Source organism: Phacochoerus africanus, chromosome 1 (assembly GCF_016906955.1).
Source record: "Phacochoerus africanus isolate WHEZ1 chromosome 1, ROS_Pafr_v1, whole genome shotgun sequence".
NCBI lineage: Eukaryota > Metazoa > Chordata > Mammalia > Artiodactyla > Suidae > Phacochoerus > Phacochoerus africanus.
In genome coordinates, this window is record NC_062544.1 from 242,239,619 (window position 1) to 242,254,378 (window position 14,760).

At 36.0% G+C, this 14,760-nt stretch overlaps 1 protein-coding gene across 1 annotated transcript; it reads right to left on the reverse strand.

Moving 5' to 3' along the window:
• Positions 1-13,147: 13,147 nt before the first annotated feature.
• On the reverse strand, positions 13,148-14,077 carry LOC125113433 (olfactory receptor 5AC1-like). Its single transcript, XM_047756140.1, has one exon. It carries the CDS (start codon positions 14,075-14,077, stop codon positions 13,148-13,150), a length of 930 nt encoding a protein of 309 aa, XP_047612096.1.
• Positions 14,078-14,760: the final 683 nt, after the last annotated feature.

Here is a 14,760-nt window from a genome sequence, read left to right on the forward strand (position 1 = left end):
TTTTTATAAAATGTATACCAGTTTAATATCACCCCATAACACACACTTGCCCTATTTAAAATTTTTTTATTTACATTATTTATTTTTTATTTATTTTTGGAGTTGTGTATTTAAACAATGCACGACATGCTGGGGAGATTTCCAGTTGGGACCTGCATGGGTGAGCTTTAATAATTTATCATTGTGCAGTTCCCATCATGGCTCAGTAGTTAATGAACCCAACTAGTATCCATGAGGATGCAGGTTTGATCCCTGGCCTTGCTCAGTGGGTTAAGGATCCGGTGTTGCCAGGAGCTGTGGTATAGGTCACATATGCAGCTCAGATCCAGAGTTGCTATAGCTGTGGCATAGGCCGGTAGCTGTGCTTCTTTTGGACCCCTAGCTTAGGAACCTCCATATGCTGTGGGTGAGGCCCTAAAAAGCAAATAATAATAATAATAATTTACTATTGCACATAAAATAATACTAAAATTCTTAAGCCTAATATCCATTTCCCTATATTGGGAAATAGATCCAATAATTAACTGTATGTAGTTAGGGAGTTTTCTTGCATTGTATGTATATATTATTTACGGTAACACTAACTGAACTTACAGATAACTCTCAATTACAACAAAGTTAATTTCACCTTCATAATAAGTATAAATCACATCTTCAAAATTGATAGACTATTCTATTCCAACTGATGATTAAGAGTCCTAGGCTACATCTTATCATTCAAGCATTTTCTACACCTGAACTTCTTTAATGTTTGTGTTCTCATCTGGATCAAGCTGGAAGGGGGAAATCCACAGGGCATTCCAATTGTGACCTAAATAGACATTTCTCCAAAGGACACATGCAGATAGCAAATAGGCATATGAAAAGATGCTCAACATCACTAATTATTAGAGAAATGCAAATCAAAACTACGATGAGGTACCACCTCACATCAATCAGAATGGCCGTCATTAGCAAGTCTACAAATAACTAATGCTGGAGAGGGTGTGGAAGAAAGGGAACTCTGCTGCACTGTTGGTGGGAGTGTAAATTGGTACAACCACTGGGGAGAACAATATGGAATTTCCTCAGAAAAATAAATATGGAACTCCCATATGATCCAGCCAGGCATATAGCTGGACAAAACTAAATTTGAAAAGATACCTGCACACCTGTGTTCGTTCCAGCACTATTTACAATAACCAAGACATGGAAACAATCTAAATGACCATCAACAGATGAATGGATTAGGAAGATGCAGTACATATATACAATGGAATACTACTCAGTCATAAAAAGAATGAAATAATGGCATTTGCAGCAACATGGATGCACTAGAGATTCTCTTACTAAGTGAAGAAATTCAGAAAGAGAAAGACGAATATATATCACTTTTATGCGGAGCCTCAAATTTGGCACAAATGAACATATATACAAATGAACAAAACAGAAATGGACTCACAAACATAGAGAATGGACTTGTGGTTGCCCAGGGGGAGAGGGGAGAAAGTGGGATGGATGGGGAGTTTGGAGTTGATAGATGCCAACTATTACATTTAGGATGGATAAGCAGGGAAGTCCTACTGCACAGCACAGAGAACTATATCCAGTCTCTTGGGATAGAACATGATGGAAGATAGAATGAGAAAAAGTGTGTGTGTGTGTGTGTGTGTGTGTGTGTGTGTGAATGACTGGGTCATTTTGCTGTGCAGTGGAAACTGGAACACATTGTAAATCCTCTACACTTTAAAAAAAAAAGAACTAATTGAACAGAGCTGCTTGTTCTAAGGAAGTCTGTTCTAAAGTAGGCCACAGGCATTTGCAAGTCCTTTAAACACTAGATCTAGCACTGCATTTATCTGAGGTGCTTTGAATATCTTTAAGAATTGAACTACTTTAAAAATGTTAAATCACAGAATCTCTAGAAGAAAATGTGTGTATTTACACGTCTCTTAAATTGAAAAGATTGCCTCTGAAAATAATTTTAGATATGAAAATCTTGCATGAGGTTCCCTTAGGAAAGTGTCATATTTCATTCTCTGTGGACTTTTGTTCATGCCTTTCAAGACAAAGGATAGTCCTGCTCCTTAGCAAAGCAGTAATTTGAAAATCATCTCCAGAGATAACACTTATGGGTATGGAAGAAATCATATGGAGTGGTATATTTTATTTTGCAATACTGAAACCCAGAACCAGGATTTTTCTTTTTATTGAAGTACATTTGATTTACAGTATTGTGTTACTTTCCAGTGCTCAGAAAATTGATTGTTATATTTTTCAGATTATTTTCCATTAAAAGTTATTAGAAGATATTGAATATAGTTAGTTCCCTATGCCATATAGCAAATCCTTGTTGCTTATCTACTTTATATGCAGTAGTTTGAGCCACCCAACTAGCTTAGTCAGTAGAGCATGAGACTCTTACATGTAGTGGTTTGTATGTATTAATAACATACTCCTAATTTTTCCTTCCCCTTTTCACATTCCCATTGGGAAACATAAGTTAGTACTCTATGCCTGTGAGTCTATTTCTGTTTTGCATATAGATTCCTTTGTATTATGTTTTAGATTCCATATACGAGTGATATCATGTAATATTTGTCTTTCTCTTTCTGACTTTATTTAGTATGATAATCTCTAGGTCCATCTATATTATTGGAAATGGCAATATTTCATTCTTCTTATGGCTGAATTTTACGTGTGTATGTGTGTGTGTGTGTGTGTCTGTGTCTGTGACTATATCACATATTCTTAAGACAATCATACGTTGATGGGCCCTTGTGTTGTTTCCATAGTGCTGCTATGTACATTGGAATGCATCTTTTTAAATTAGATTTTTCATCTTTTCCACATGTATATCCAGGAGTGGCATTGTTGGATCATACACTGGTCCTGTTTCTTGTGTTTTAAGGAAACTCCATACTGTTTTTCATAGTGTACACTATGAAATACCAATTTATATTCCCACCAACATTGTAAAAGTTATCTTTTTTCCTTATTTTCTCCAACATTTATATATATATTACGACAGCCATTTTGACTGGTGTGCAGTGATACTGCACTGTGGTTTTGAATTGCATTTCTCTAATAATTAGCAATATCAAACATCTTTTAATGTGCCTGAGGGCATCTATATTTCTTCTTTGGAGAAGTGTCTGTTCAGGAGTTCTTCCCATTTTTTTGATTGGCTTCTTTGTCTTGATTTTGAGTTATGTGAGTTGTTTGTATATTCTGGGTATTAACCCTTTGTCAGTTGCATCATTTGCAAATATATTCTCCCATTTTGTAGGTTGTCTTTTCATTTTGTTGATACTTTCCTTTCCTGTGCAAAAGCTTTTAGGTTTAATTAGGTCCCATTTATTTATTTTTGCTTTTATTTCTTTTGCTTTGGAACAAAGTTCTAAGAAAATATTGCTTGGATTTAAGTACAAAAATATTATGTCTACATTCTCTTTTAGGAGTGTTATGCCTTATATTTAAGTCTTTAAAATATTTTGAGTTTATTTTTGTATATTCTTGTGAGATAGTGTTCTAATTTCACTTATTTACATGTATCTATCCAGATTTCCCAACACTAATTCTTAAAGAGACTGTTCTTTCTCCATTGTATATTTTTTCCTCCTTTGTAAAAGATGAACTGATCACCGGTGCATGGATTTCTGGGCTCGCTATTTTGTTGCATTGATCCATATGTCTGTTTTTGTTTCAGTACCGTGCTGTTGGTAGATTTGCAGTATGGTATGAAGACTGGGGGTTTATGTCTCCAACTTTGCTCTTTTTTTTCTCAGGATCACCTTGGCAATTCTGGGTATTTTTTGCTTCCAGATAAATTTTAGGATTATTCTAGTTCTGTGAAAAAGTGTCATGGGTATTTTGATTGGGATTGCATTAAATCTATAGATCGCTTGTGTACTATGGCTATTTTAACAACATTAATTCTTGCAATCCAAGAGCATGGGCTATCTTTCCATTTATTTGAATCATGTTCAGATTCCTTTATCAATAGTTTATAGTTTTTAGCATATAGGTATTCCACCTCCTTGGTTAAGTTTGTTCCTTCAGCTTATTTTTTTCATTTATTAAATGATTTTAATTTTTTCCACATAGCTGGTTTAAAATGTTCTGTCAATTTTCCACTCTACAGCAAGGTGTCCCAGTCACACATACACATATACATTCCTTTTTCTCACATTATCATCCCCCATAATAAGTACTTGATATATTTCCCAGTGCTATACAGCAGGATCTCATTGCTAATCAATTCCAAAGGCAATAGGTTGCATCTATTAACCCCAAATTCCATATCCACCCCACTCCGTCCCCCTTGGTAACCACAAGTCTATTCTCCAAGTCATGATTTTCCATTCTGTGGAAAGATTCATTTGTGCTGTATATTGAAATCCAGATATAAGTGATGTCATATGGTATTTCTCTTTCTCTTTCTGACTTACTCCACATACTATGGGAGTCTCTAGTTCCATCCAGGTTGCTACAAATGGCATTATTTTGTTCTTTTTTATATTACTCAATGAATGTATTACATTTATAGATGTACAATGATCATCACAACCCAATTTTATAGCATTTCTGTCCCAAACCCCAGCACATGCCACTACCCCACGACCTATCTCATTTGGAAACCATAAGTTTCTCAAAGTCTGTGAGTCAGCATCTTTTTGGCAAAGAAATTCATTATGTCCTTTTTTCAAATTCAACATGTAACTGATAGCATTTGATGTTCGTGTCTCATTGTCTGAATGACTTTACTTAGCATGGTAATTTCTAGGTCCAAGCATATTGCTAAAAATGCCAGTATTTCATTTCTTTTAATTGCTGAGTAATATTCCACTGTGTATATGTACCACCTCTTCTTGACCCACTCCTCTGTCGATGGACATTTAGGTTGTTTCCATGTCTTGGCTCTTGCAAATAGTGCTGCAATGAGCATTGGAGTACATGTGTCTTTTTGAGTCATGGTTTTCTCTGGATAGATGCCCAGGAGTGGGACTGCTGGGTCAAATGGTAGTTCTATTTTTAGTTTTCTGAGGACTCTCCATACTGTTTTCCACAGTGGTTGCACCAACTTACATTCCCAGCAACAAGGTAATTAGGGTTACATTTTCTCCACACCCTCTGCAGCACTTATTGTTTGTAGACTTTTGGATGATGGCCATTCTGACTGGTATAAGGTGGTACCTCATAGTGATTTTGATTTACATTTCTCTAATAATGAGTGATGTTGAAAAATGCTTTTTGGCCATCCATACGTCGTCTTTGGAGAATTGTCTGTTTAGATCTTCTGCTCATTTTTTGATTGGATTTTGTTGTTTTTTTTTTTTTTTTTGGTATGGAGTGGTAGGAGCTGTTAATAAATTTTGGAGATGAATCCCTTGTCAGTCGATTCAATGCAAAGATGTTCTCCCATTCTGTGGGTTGTCTTTTCATTTTGTTTAGGGTTTCCTTTGCTGTGCAGAAACTTTAAGTGTACTTAAGTCCCATTTGTTCTTTTTGTTGTTATTGTCATTACTCATAAGAAGTGGATCTGAGAAGATGTTGCTATCCTTTATGTCAGAGACTGGCCTATGTTTTCCTCTAGGAGTTTTATGGTATCTGGTCTTATATCTAGGTCTTTAGTCCATTTTGACTTTATTTTTGTGTATGGTGTTAGGAAGTGTTCCAATCCAAGAGCATGGTATGTCTTTCCATCTATTTGTGTCACCTTTGATTTCCTTCATCAGTGTCTTACAGTTTCCAGAGTACAGGTCTTTTGTCTCCTTAGGTAGGTTAACTCCTAGGTATTTTATTCTTTTGGATGTGATGGTAAATGGGATTGTTTCCATAATTTCTCTTTCTGATCTTTCATTGTTAGTGTATAGAAATGCAGTCAATTTCTATGTATTAATTTTGTATCCTGTTACGTTGACAAATTCATCGATGAGCTCTAACAGTTTTCTGGTAGAAAAATTTAGGATTCTCTAGGTATAGTATAATGTCATCTGCAAATAGTGATAATTTTACTTCTTTCTTTCCAATCTGGATTCATCTTATGTCTTTTACTTCTCAGATTGCTATGAATAGGACCTCCAAATCTATGTTGAATTGTAGTGGTGAGAGGGGACAACCTTGTCTTATTCCTAATCTCAGCAGGAATTCCTTCAGCTTTTTACTATTGAGAATGATGTTAGCTGTGGGTTTGTCACATACGGCCTTTATTATGTTGAGGTAGGTTCCCTCTATGCCCAGTTTCTGGAGCGTTTTTATCAGAAATAAGTGTTGGATTTTTTCAAAGGCTTTTTATGGATCTATGGAGAGGATTATATGGTTTTTATTCTTCAGTTTGTTAATGTGGTTTTATCACACTGATTGAATTGTGGATATTGAAAAATCCTTGCATCCCTGGGATAAATCCCCCTTGATCATGATGTACAATCCTTTGAATGTATTGTGGGATGTGGTTTGCTAGTATTATGTTGAGGATTTTTGCCTCTCTGTTCATCAGTGAAATTGGCCTGTAATTTTCTTTTTTCGTGGTATCTTTGTCTGATTTTGGTGTCAGGGTGATGACGGCCTCATAGAATGAGTTTGGGAATGTCCCTTCCTCTGTGATTTTCTGGAATAGTTTCAGAAGGATAGGTGATAGCTCTTCTCTAAATGTTTTATAGAATCCATCTGTGAAGCCATCTGGTCCTGGACTTTTATTTGTTGGGAGTTTTTTAATCACAGTTTCAATTTCAGTTCTTGTGATTGGTCCATTCATCTTTTCTGTTTCATCTAGGTTCAGTCTTGGAAGATTGCACTTTTCTAAGAATTTGTCCATTTCTTCTAGGTTTTCCATTTTATTGGGTATAGTTGCATATAGTAGTCTCTTAATGATCCTTTGTATTTCTGTGATGTCCATTGTTACTTCCTTTTCATTTCTAATTTTATTGATTTGAGTCCTCTCTCTTTTTTTCTTGAAAAGTCTGGCTAAGGGTTTATAAATTTTGTTGATCTTTTCAAAGAACCTGCTTTTTGTTTCATTGATCATTTCTATGGTTTTCTTTGCTTCTATTTCATTGATTTCTGCTCTGATCTTTATGATTTCTTTCCTTCTACTAACTTTAGGTCTTGTCTGTTCTTCTATCTCAAGCTGCTTTAGATGTAAAGTTAGCTTGTTTATTTGAGCTTTTTCTTGTTTCCTGAGGTAGGCTTGTATTGCTATAAACTTCCCTCTTAGAACAGATTTTACTGCATCTCATAGGTTTTGGAGTGTTGTATGTTTGTTGTCATTTGCTTCTAGGTATCTTTAAATTTCCTCTTTGATTTCTTCAATGATCCATTGGCTGCTTAATAGCATGTTGTTTACTCTCCACGTGTTTGTGTTTTTTGCAGTTTTTTTCTTGTTGTTGATTTCCAGTCGTATAGCATTCTTGTCAGAAAAGATGCTTGATATGATTTCAATTTTTTTAAAGTTACCAAGGCTTGATTTGTAGCCCAGGGTGCGATCAATCTTAGAATGTTCCATGTGCACATGAGAAGAAAATGTATTCTGTTTCTTTTGGATGGAATATTCTATAAATATCTATTAAGTCCATCTGGTCTAATGCTTCATTCAGGGCCTGTGTTTCCTTATTGATTTTCTGTCTGGATGTTTTGTCCATTACTATAAGTGGGGTGTTAAATTCCCCCACTATGATTGTGTTATTGTCATTTTGTCCTTTTAAGGTTGTTAGCAGTTGCTTTATGTATTGTAGTGAACCTATGTTGGGTGCATAAATATTTAAAATTGTTATATCTTCTTCTTGGATTGATCCTTTGATCATTATGTAGTGACCTTCCTTGTCCCTTAAAATAGTCTTCGTTTTGGAGTCTATTTTGTCTGATATGAATATTGCTATTCCAGATTTCTTTTGATTCCCGTTTGCATGGAGTATTTTCTTCCATCCTCTCACTTACAATTTGTATGTGCCCCTAGAAGTGACATGGGTCTCTTGAAGACAACATATATATGGGTCTTGTTTTTTTTATCCATTCAGCCAGTCTATGTCCTTTGGTTGGGGCATTTATGCCATTAACATTTAAGGTAATTATTGATATGTATGTTCTTTTTGCCATTTTATTAATTGCTTTAGATTTGTTTTTGTTTCTCTTTTTTCTCCCCTTCTTCTCTTGTTGTCTCCTCTTCTGGTTTGATGAGTATCTTTAGCATTATTTTTGAGTTGATTTTTCCCATTTGTTTGTGCATCAATTGTAGATATTAGGTTTGCAGTTACTCTGAAGTTTTGAATAAGAGTCTATATGAGATATATTTAAATATGAGATTGTTTTAAGTTCTTGGTCTCTTATTGCAGGTGCATCTCCAGTGCCTTGCTTTTGTAGCCTCCTCTTCTCATGATTTCTGATTTGGGTGGCATAATTGTGTGGATGAGTTTGTATCTTTACCATATATATACCTTTACTGGTGAGCCTTGTCATTTGTGGTATTTGTGTTTCTGGTTGTGGCCTTTTCTTTTCTGCATCGAGAAGTTCCTTTAGTAATTGTTGTCAAGCTGGTTTAGTGTTGCTTAATTCTCTCAGCTTTTGCTTATCTGTGAAGTTTTTGATTTTTCCTCCAAATCTGAATGAGAGCCTTGCTGGGTAAAGTAATCTTGGGTGGAGGTATTTTCCTTTCATCACGTTAGGTATATCATGCCACTCCCTTCTGGTCTGCAGAGTTTCTGCTAAAAAATCTGCTGATAACCTTATAGGGGTTTCCTTGTATGTTATTTGTTTCTTTTCCCTAGCTGCTTTCAAAATTTTCTCTTTGTCTTTAATTTTGGCCAGTTTGATTAATATGTGTCTCGGGGTATTCCTCCTTGGGTTTATTTTATATGGTACTTGTTGCACTTCCTGGATTTGAGTGAGTGGTTCCTTTCCCATATTAGGGAAGTTTTCAGCTATTATCTCTTTGAATATTCTTTCTGTCCCTTTGTCTCTCTCTTATCCTTCTGGCACCCCCTATAATACAGATGTTGGTGTTTTTAACATTGTCCCAAAATTCTCTGACACTCTCTTCATTTGTTTTCAATCTTTTGTCTCTTTTCTGTTCTGCATCAGTGATTCCCACTAATCTGTCCTCCACCTCACTTATTCATTCTTCTGCCTTCTATATTCTGCTGTTAGCTGCTTCTAGGGAATTTTTTATTTCAGTCATTGTATTTTGCATCTCTTCTTCTTTAAGTTTTATATCTTGTATCTCTTTGCTCAGTGATTCCTGAGGATTATCTATCTTTGCCTCCAGTTTACTTATAATGTCTTATGTCATCTTCAGCATCAACAGTCTAAAGGCTTTTTCCTAAGGATGAGAATCTCCTGATCACTTAGCTGTTTTTCTGGTTTTTTTTTTTCTTTCTTTCTTATCTGAGTTATAGTTCTCTGTCTTTTCATTTTTATAGGTTTTTGGTGTGGTGACCTTTTTACAGATAATACATTTGTAGCCTCTCTTACTTCTGGTGTCTGCCCCCCTTGTGGCTGAAGTTGGTATGGGGCTTGCTGTAGGCTTCCTGATAGGAAAGATTGATGCCTGCCCCCTGGTAGGTGGAGCTGATTCCTATCCCTCTGGTGGGCGGGGCTTTGTCTCTAGATGAGATTAGAGGCAGCTGTGTGTCTGGGGTTCTTTAGGCAGCCTGTTTACTGAGGGGCAGGGCTGTGATCCCACCTGGATTTTTGTTTGGACTGGGGCTTCTCAGCGCTGATGGATGGGGCCAGCTATTCCCAAAGTGGCCTCCTCCAGAGAAACATATGCTAATGAATGTTCCCAAAAGTTTTGCTTCCAATGCCCTTCCCCCACAAGTCACATTCACCCCCTATTTTCCCAGGAGAGCCTCCAAAAATTGCAGTCAGGTTTGACCCAGATTCCTATGGAGATGTTGCTTTGCCCTGGGATTCAGTGCACAAGAAAGTCTGTGTGCACCTTTTACGAATGGGGTCTCCATTTCCTCCAGTCCCATGGAGCTCCTGCACACAAGCCCCACTGGCTTTCAATGCCAGATGCTCTGGGGGCTCTTTCTTCCAATGCCACATCTCCAGGCATGGGGACTTGATGTGGGGCTCAGAACTCTCACTCCTATAGGTGAGTCTCTGTGAACCAGTTACTTTCCAGTCTGTGGGGCTTCCCACCCAGGAGGTATGGGTTTACTTATATCACACCTCTTACCTCTTGATGTGGCCTTCCCTTTGTCTTCTAGAGTAGGATATCTTTTTGAATGTTTCCAGTCCATTCGGTTGAAGATTGCTCAGCATTTGGTTGTAATTCATTGTTTTTAGGAGAGAAGTTGAGCTCCAGTCCCTCTATTCTACCATCTTAATCCCATCTCTATTTTGTTCTTTTGTTCATGTCCGGATGCATGTTTTTTCAAGGAAAGATTTGTCTGGATATATGCCCAAGAGTGGGATTTCTGGGTCATATGGTAGTTCTAGATTTAGTTTTCTGAGTTACCACCATACTTTTTTCCATAGTGGTTGTACCAATTTACATTCCCACCAACAGTGTAGGAGGGTTCACTTTTCTCCACACCCCCTCCAGCATTTGTTATTTGTGGACTTATTAAAGATGGCCATCCTTATTGGTGTGAGGTGTGAGGTGGTATCTTGTGGTAGTTTTGATTTGCATTTCTTTAATAATCAGTGATGTTGAGTATTTTTTCATGTGTTTGTTGGCCATCTGTATATGTTCCTTGGGGAAATATCTATTCAAGTCTTTTGCCCATTTTTCTATTGGGTTGTTGGCTCTTCTGCTATTGAGTTGTATAAATTGTTTGTATATTTTAGAGATTAAGCCCTAGTCAGTTACATCATTTGAAACTATGTTCTCCCATTCTGTAAGTTGTGTTTTGGTTTCCTTTGCTGTGCAAAAGCTTGTCAGTTTGATTAGGTCCCATTGGTTTATTTTTGCTTTTATTTCTGTTGCCTTGGGAGACTGACCTGAGAAAACATTTGTAAGTTGATGTCATAGAATGTTTTGCCTATGTTCTCTTCCAGGAGTTTGATGGTATCTTGCCTTATATTGAAGTTTTTAAGCCATTTTGAGTTTATTTTTGTGCATTGTGTGAGGGTGATGTTCTAGTTTCATTGATTTACCTGTGGCTGTCCAGTTTTCCCACCACAACTTGATGAAAAGGCTGCCTTTTTCCTATTTTGTGTTCTTGCCTCCTTTGTCAAAGATTACTTGACCATAGGTGTCTGGGTTTATTTCTGGGTTCTTTGCTCTGTTCCATTGGTCTATATGTCTGTTTTGGTACCAGTAACACACTGTCTTGATGACTGTGGCTTTGTAATATTGCTTGAGGTCTGAATTATGCCTCCTGCTTTATTTTTGTTCCTCAAGATTGCTTTGGCAATTCGTGGTCTTTTGTGGTTCCATATAAATTTTTGGATAGTTTGTTCTAGTTCTGTGAAAAATGTCATGGGTAATTTGATAGGGATTGCATTGAATCTGTAGACTGCTTTGGGTAGTATTGCCATTTTTACAATATTAATGTTTCCAACCCAAGAGCATGGAATACCTTCCCATTTCTTCAAACCCACTTCAATGTCCTCAATTAATGTTTTATAGTTCTCAGCATATAGGCTTTCAACTCCTTGATCAGGACTTCTAATACTATGTTGAATAGAAACAGTAAGAGTGGACAACCTCTACTTATTCCTGAATTTATAGGAAAGGATTTCAGCTTTTCACTTTTGAGTATTATGTTGGCTATGAGTGTGTTGTAAATGGTTTTCATTATGTTAAGATGTGTTCCTTCTGTACTAACTTTGGTGAGAGTTTTTAATCATTAATGGATGTTGAACTTTGTCAAATATTTTTTCTGTATATATTAAGATGCTCATGTGATTTTTGTCTTTCCTTTTGTTAATGGGTATATCACATTGATTGATTTTGATATGTTGAACTACCCTTGTGACCCTAGAATTAATCCAACCTGATCATGATGTGTGATTCTTTTTATGTGTTGCTGGACAGTTTGCTAATATCTTGTTGAGGATTTTTACATCTGTATTCATCAAGGGTATTGGCCTGTAATTTTATTTTTATGTAGTTTCTTTGTCTGGTGTTGGTATCAAGGTGAAGGTGGCTTCATAGAATAAACTTGGAAATGTTCCCTCCTCTTCAGGTGTGGAATAGTTTAAAAAGTATAGCTATAAATTCTTCTTTGTATGTTTCGTAGAATTCCCAATAAAATCTGTTCAGTCTTGGACTTGTGTTTGCAGGGAATTTTTAAATTAGATTCTATTTCATGTCTAATTATTGATCTATTCAAATTATCTGTTTCTTCTTGACTCAATTTTGGCAGGCTCTATGTTCCTAGAAAATTCTCCATTTCTTCTAGGTTGTCCCTATTTATTGGCATATACATGTTCATAGGGATTTCTTATAATTTTTTGCTTTCTATAATATCAGTTAGGTGTACATATTATTTGGGTCATTATAAATAGCCACTAAAGATAAGGTTTTGAAAAAATACTTCATTAAGAATTATTTAGGAGGAAATTATTAATTTTTCAACAAATGATTCACACAGAGTCTTTCTTTAAAAGAATATAGGTTCAAAAATGTTTTAAAATGTGTCTATCAATAAACCCAAGAAACTATTAATGTTAAAAAGACCTAGAAACTTGTGAGTTTAAATTTCTGTTTCACCTATAAGGCTGGATTTAAAATTAAAATAAAAGAAGTCTATTCTTACCATGCTTATTACTTTGATGATCAGATGAATTTATGACAAAAATGAACCTATTTAGTCAAATTTTCATTCATTTATTAACTTAATTGTTAAAGTACCTAATAAATGGAAGAACCAAGAACAGATATTATGATTTATTTAGACAGAGAGTGAAATAGAATAATGAGAGTTTTCCTTTAAAATATTCATTTCTGGAGTTCCTGTTGTGGGGCAGCAGAAACAAATCTGACTAGGAACCATGAGGTTGTGGGTTTGATCCCTGGCCTTGTTTAGTGGGTTAAGGATCCAGAGTTGCCATGAGCTGTGGTGTAGATCACAGATGCATCTCGGATCTGACGTTGCTGTGGCTCTGGCATAGGCAAGCAGCTGTAGCTCTGATTGGACCCCTAGACTGGGAACCTCCATATGCCATGGGAGCCGCCCTAAAAAAAGACAAAAGACAAAAAAACAAAATGAACAAGAAGTATTCATTTCGTTACCATTTTTCTAAGTGCACCTAAAACTTCCTTGTTCCTTAGGCTATAAATAAAAGGGTTTAGCAGGGGAATTATTATCGTGTAGAACAGTGAATACATTTTATTCTCATACTGCTCTGGGCCAGACGCAGGACACACATAAGTGAAAAAGAGGGTGCCATAGAACAAGAAAACAGAGAGCAGGTGGGCACTGCACGTGGAAAAGGCTTTTCTCCTGCTGTTTTCAGACTTCTTTTTCAGGATGGCAAAGAGGACACTGGTGTAAGAGACTGTAATTGTTACAAAAGTAAAAGTTTGTATAAAAGTGCCCAAAACAAAAACCATCAATGTATTAATAGATGGGTCAGTGCAAGAAATTGTAAAAAGTGGCATGATTTCACAGTAGAAATGATGTATTATATTGGACCTGCAGAAAGATAATCTAAATAACAATCCCACATGAATCATAGGATGCAGAAAACCAAGTACATATGACACACTTATCAACCAAGTGCAGAGTCTATTGGACATCACCACTGGATAAAGCAAGGGGTTGCATATGGCTACATAGCGGTCATAGGCCATCACCACCAAGAGGAAACATTCTGTGGTGGCACTAAAAGCAAAAATAAAAAATTGGGTGAGGCATTCAACCAGGGATATGGTATGATCCACATATAAGAAAATCATAAGCATCCTGGGAGTCACAGAGGATGAAGAACAAGCATCGGCAAAGGCTAAACTGCCCAGGAATAAGTACATGGGGGTGTGAAGATGGGGGTCCTTCCAGATGAGAAAAATCAGTCCAAGGTTTCCCACCATGGTGGTGAGGTAGACGACCAAGAACACCAGGAACAGAGGGACTTGCAGCCCTGGAAGATCTGTAAGTCCTGTGAGGACAAACTCAGTCACCAGTGTCTTGTTTGCCTCAAACATATCCATTCAGGCTAATCATTGAAATGGAGAATTGAAATGAAAAAAATCAATGAAGTTTCATGAAAACATACATTGGACTACAATATTGTATTCCTCTATTTCAGATGCCCCTTATTGAACAAATATGAAATTATAGGGTTTCTCTTTTTTAAAACACGCTTAAAAGCATTATAAGTATATTATAAATAATTCTCAGAAGCAAAATATTTTTAATAAGGCATATATATATTATTATTATTTAAATGGCTATGAATGAAGCTGTAAATATTAGTTGAACTGTTCAGTAACTTGCTACTCATAAATACCCTAAAACTGAAAGGTTATACAGAATTAAGAATAAAAAATATGTAATGCATTTTACACTAAAACCTCTAAAATGTGAATCTCTGATTCAGGATCAAAAGTGTTCACCATTTCAAAAGAACTCTATCATATATTTTCTGTTGAACCAAAAACAGGGTCTAACTTTATACTACTGATAATGTTTAATTTTTTCTTCCTAAATTAGGAATGAGTAGAGTAACAAGACAGTAAGTTAAAATCCCATTTATCCTGATCTCTATCCAGTATCATTACATTGTTTAATTATATATATATATATATCAAAAGTACCCTAAATTCCTAATAGACTCTTTTGATTATACACTCATCAAGACCAATCCAAATTACAAATAGACTCATTATTAATT

Bases quoted from the DNA above. Each gene is read 5' to 3' on its own strand.
- LOC125113433 (XM_047756140.1), bottom strand. From the start codon at position 14,077: ATGGATATGTTTGAGGCAAACAAGACACTGGTGACTGAGTTTGTCCTC.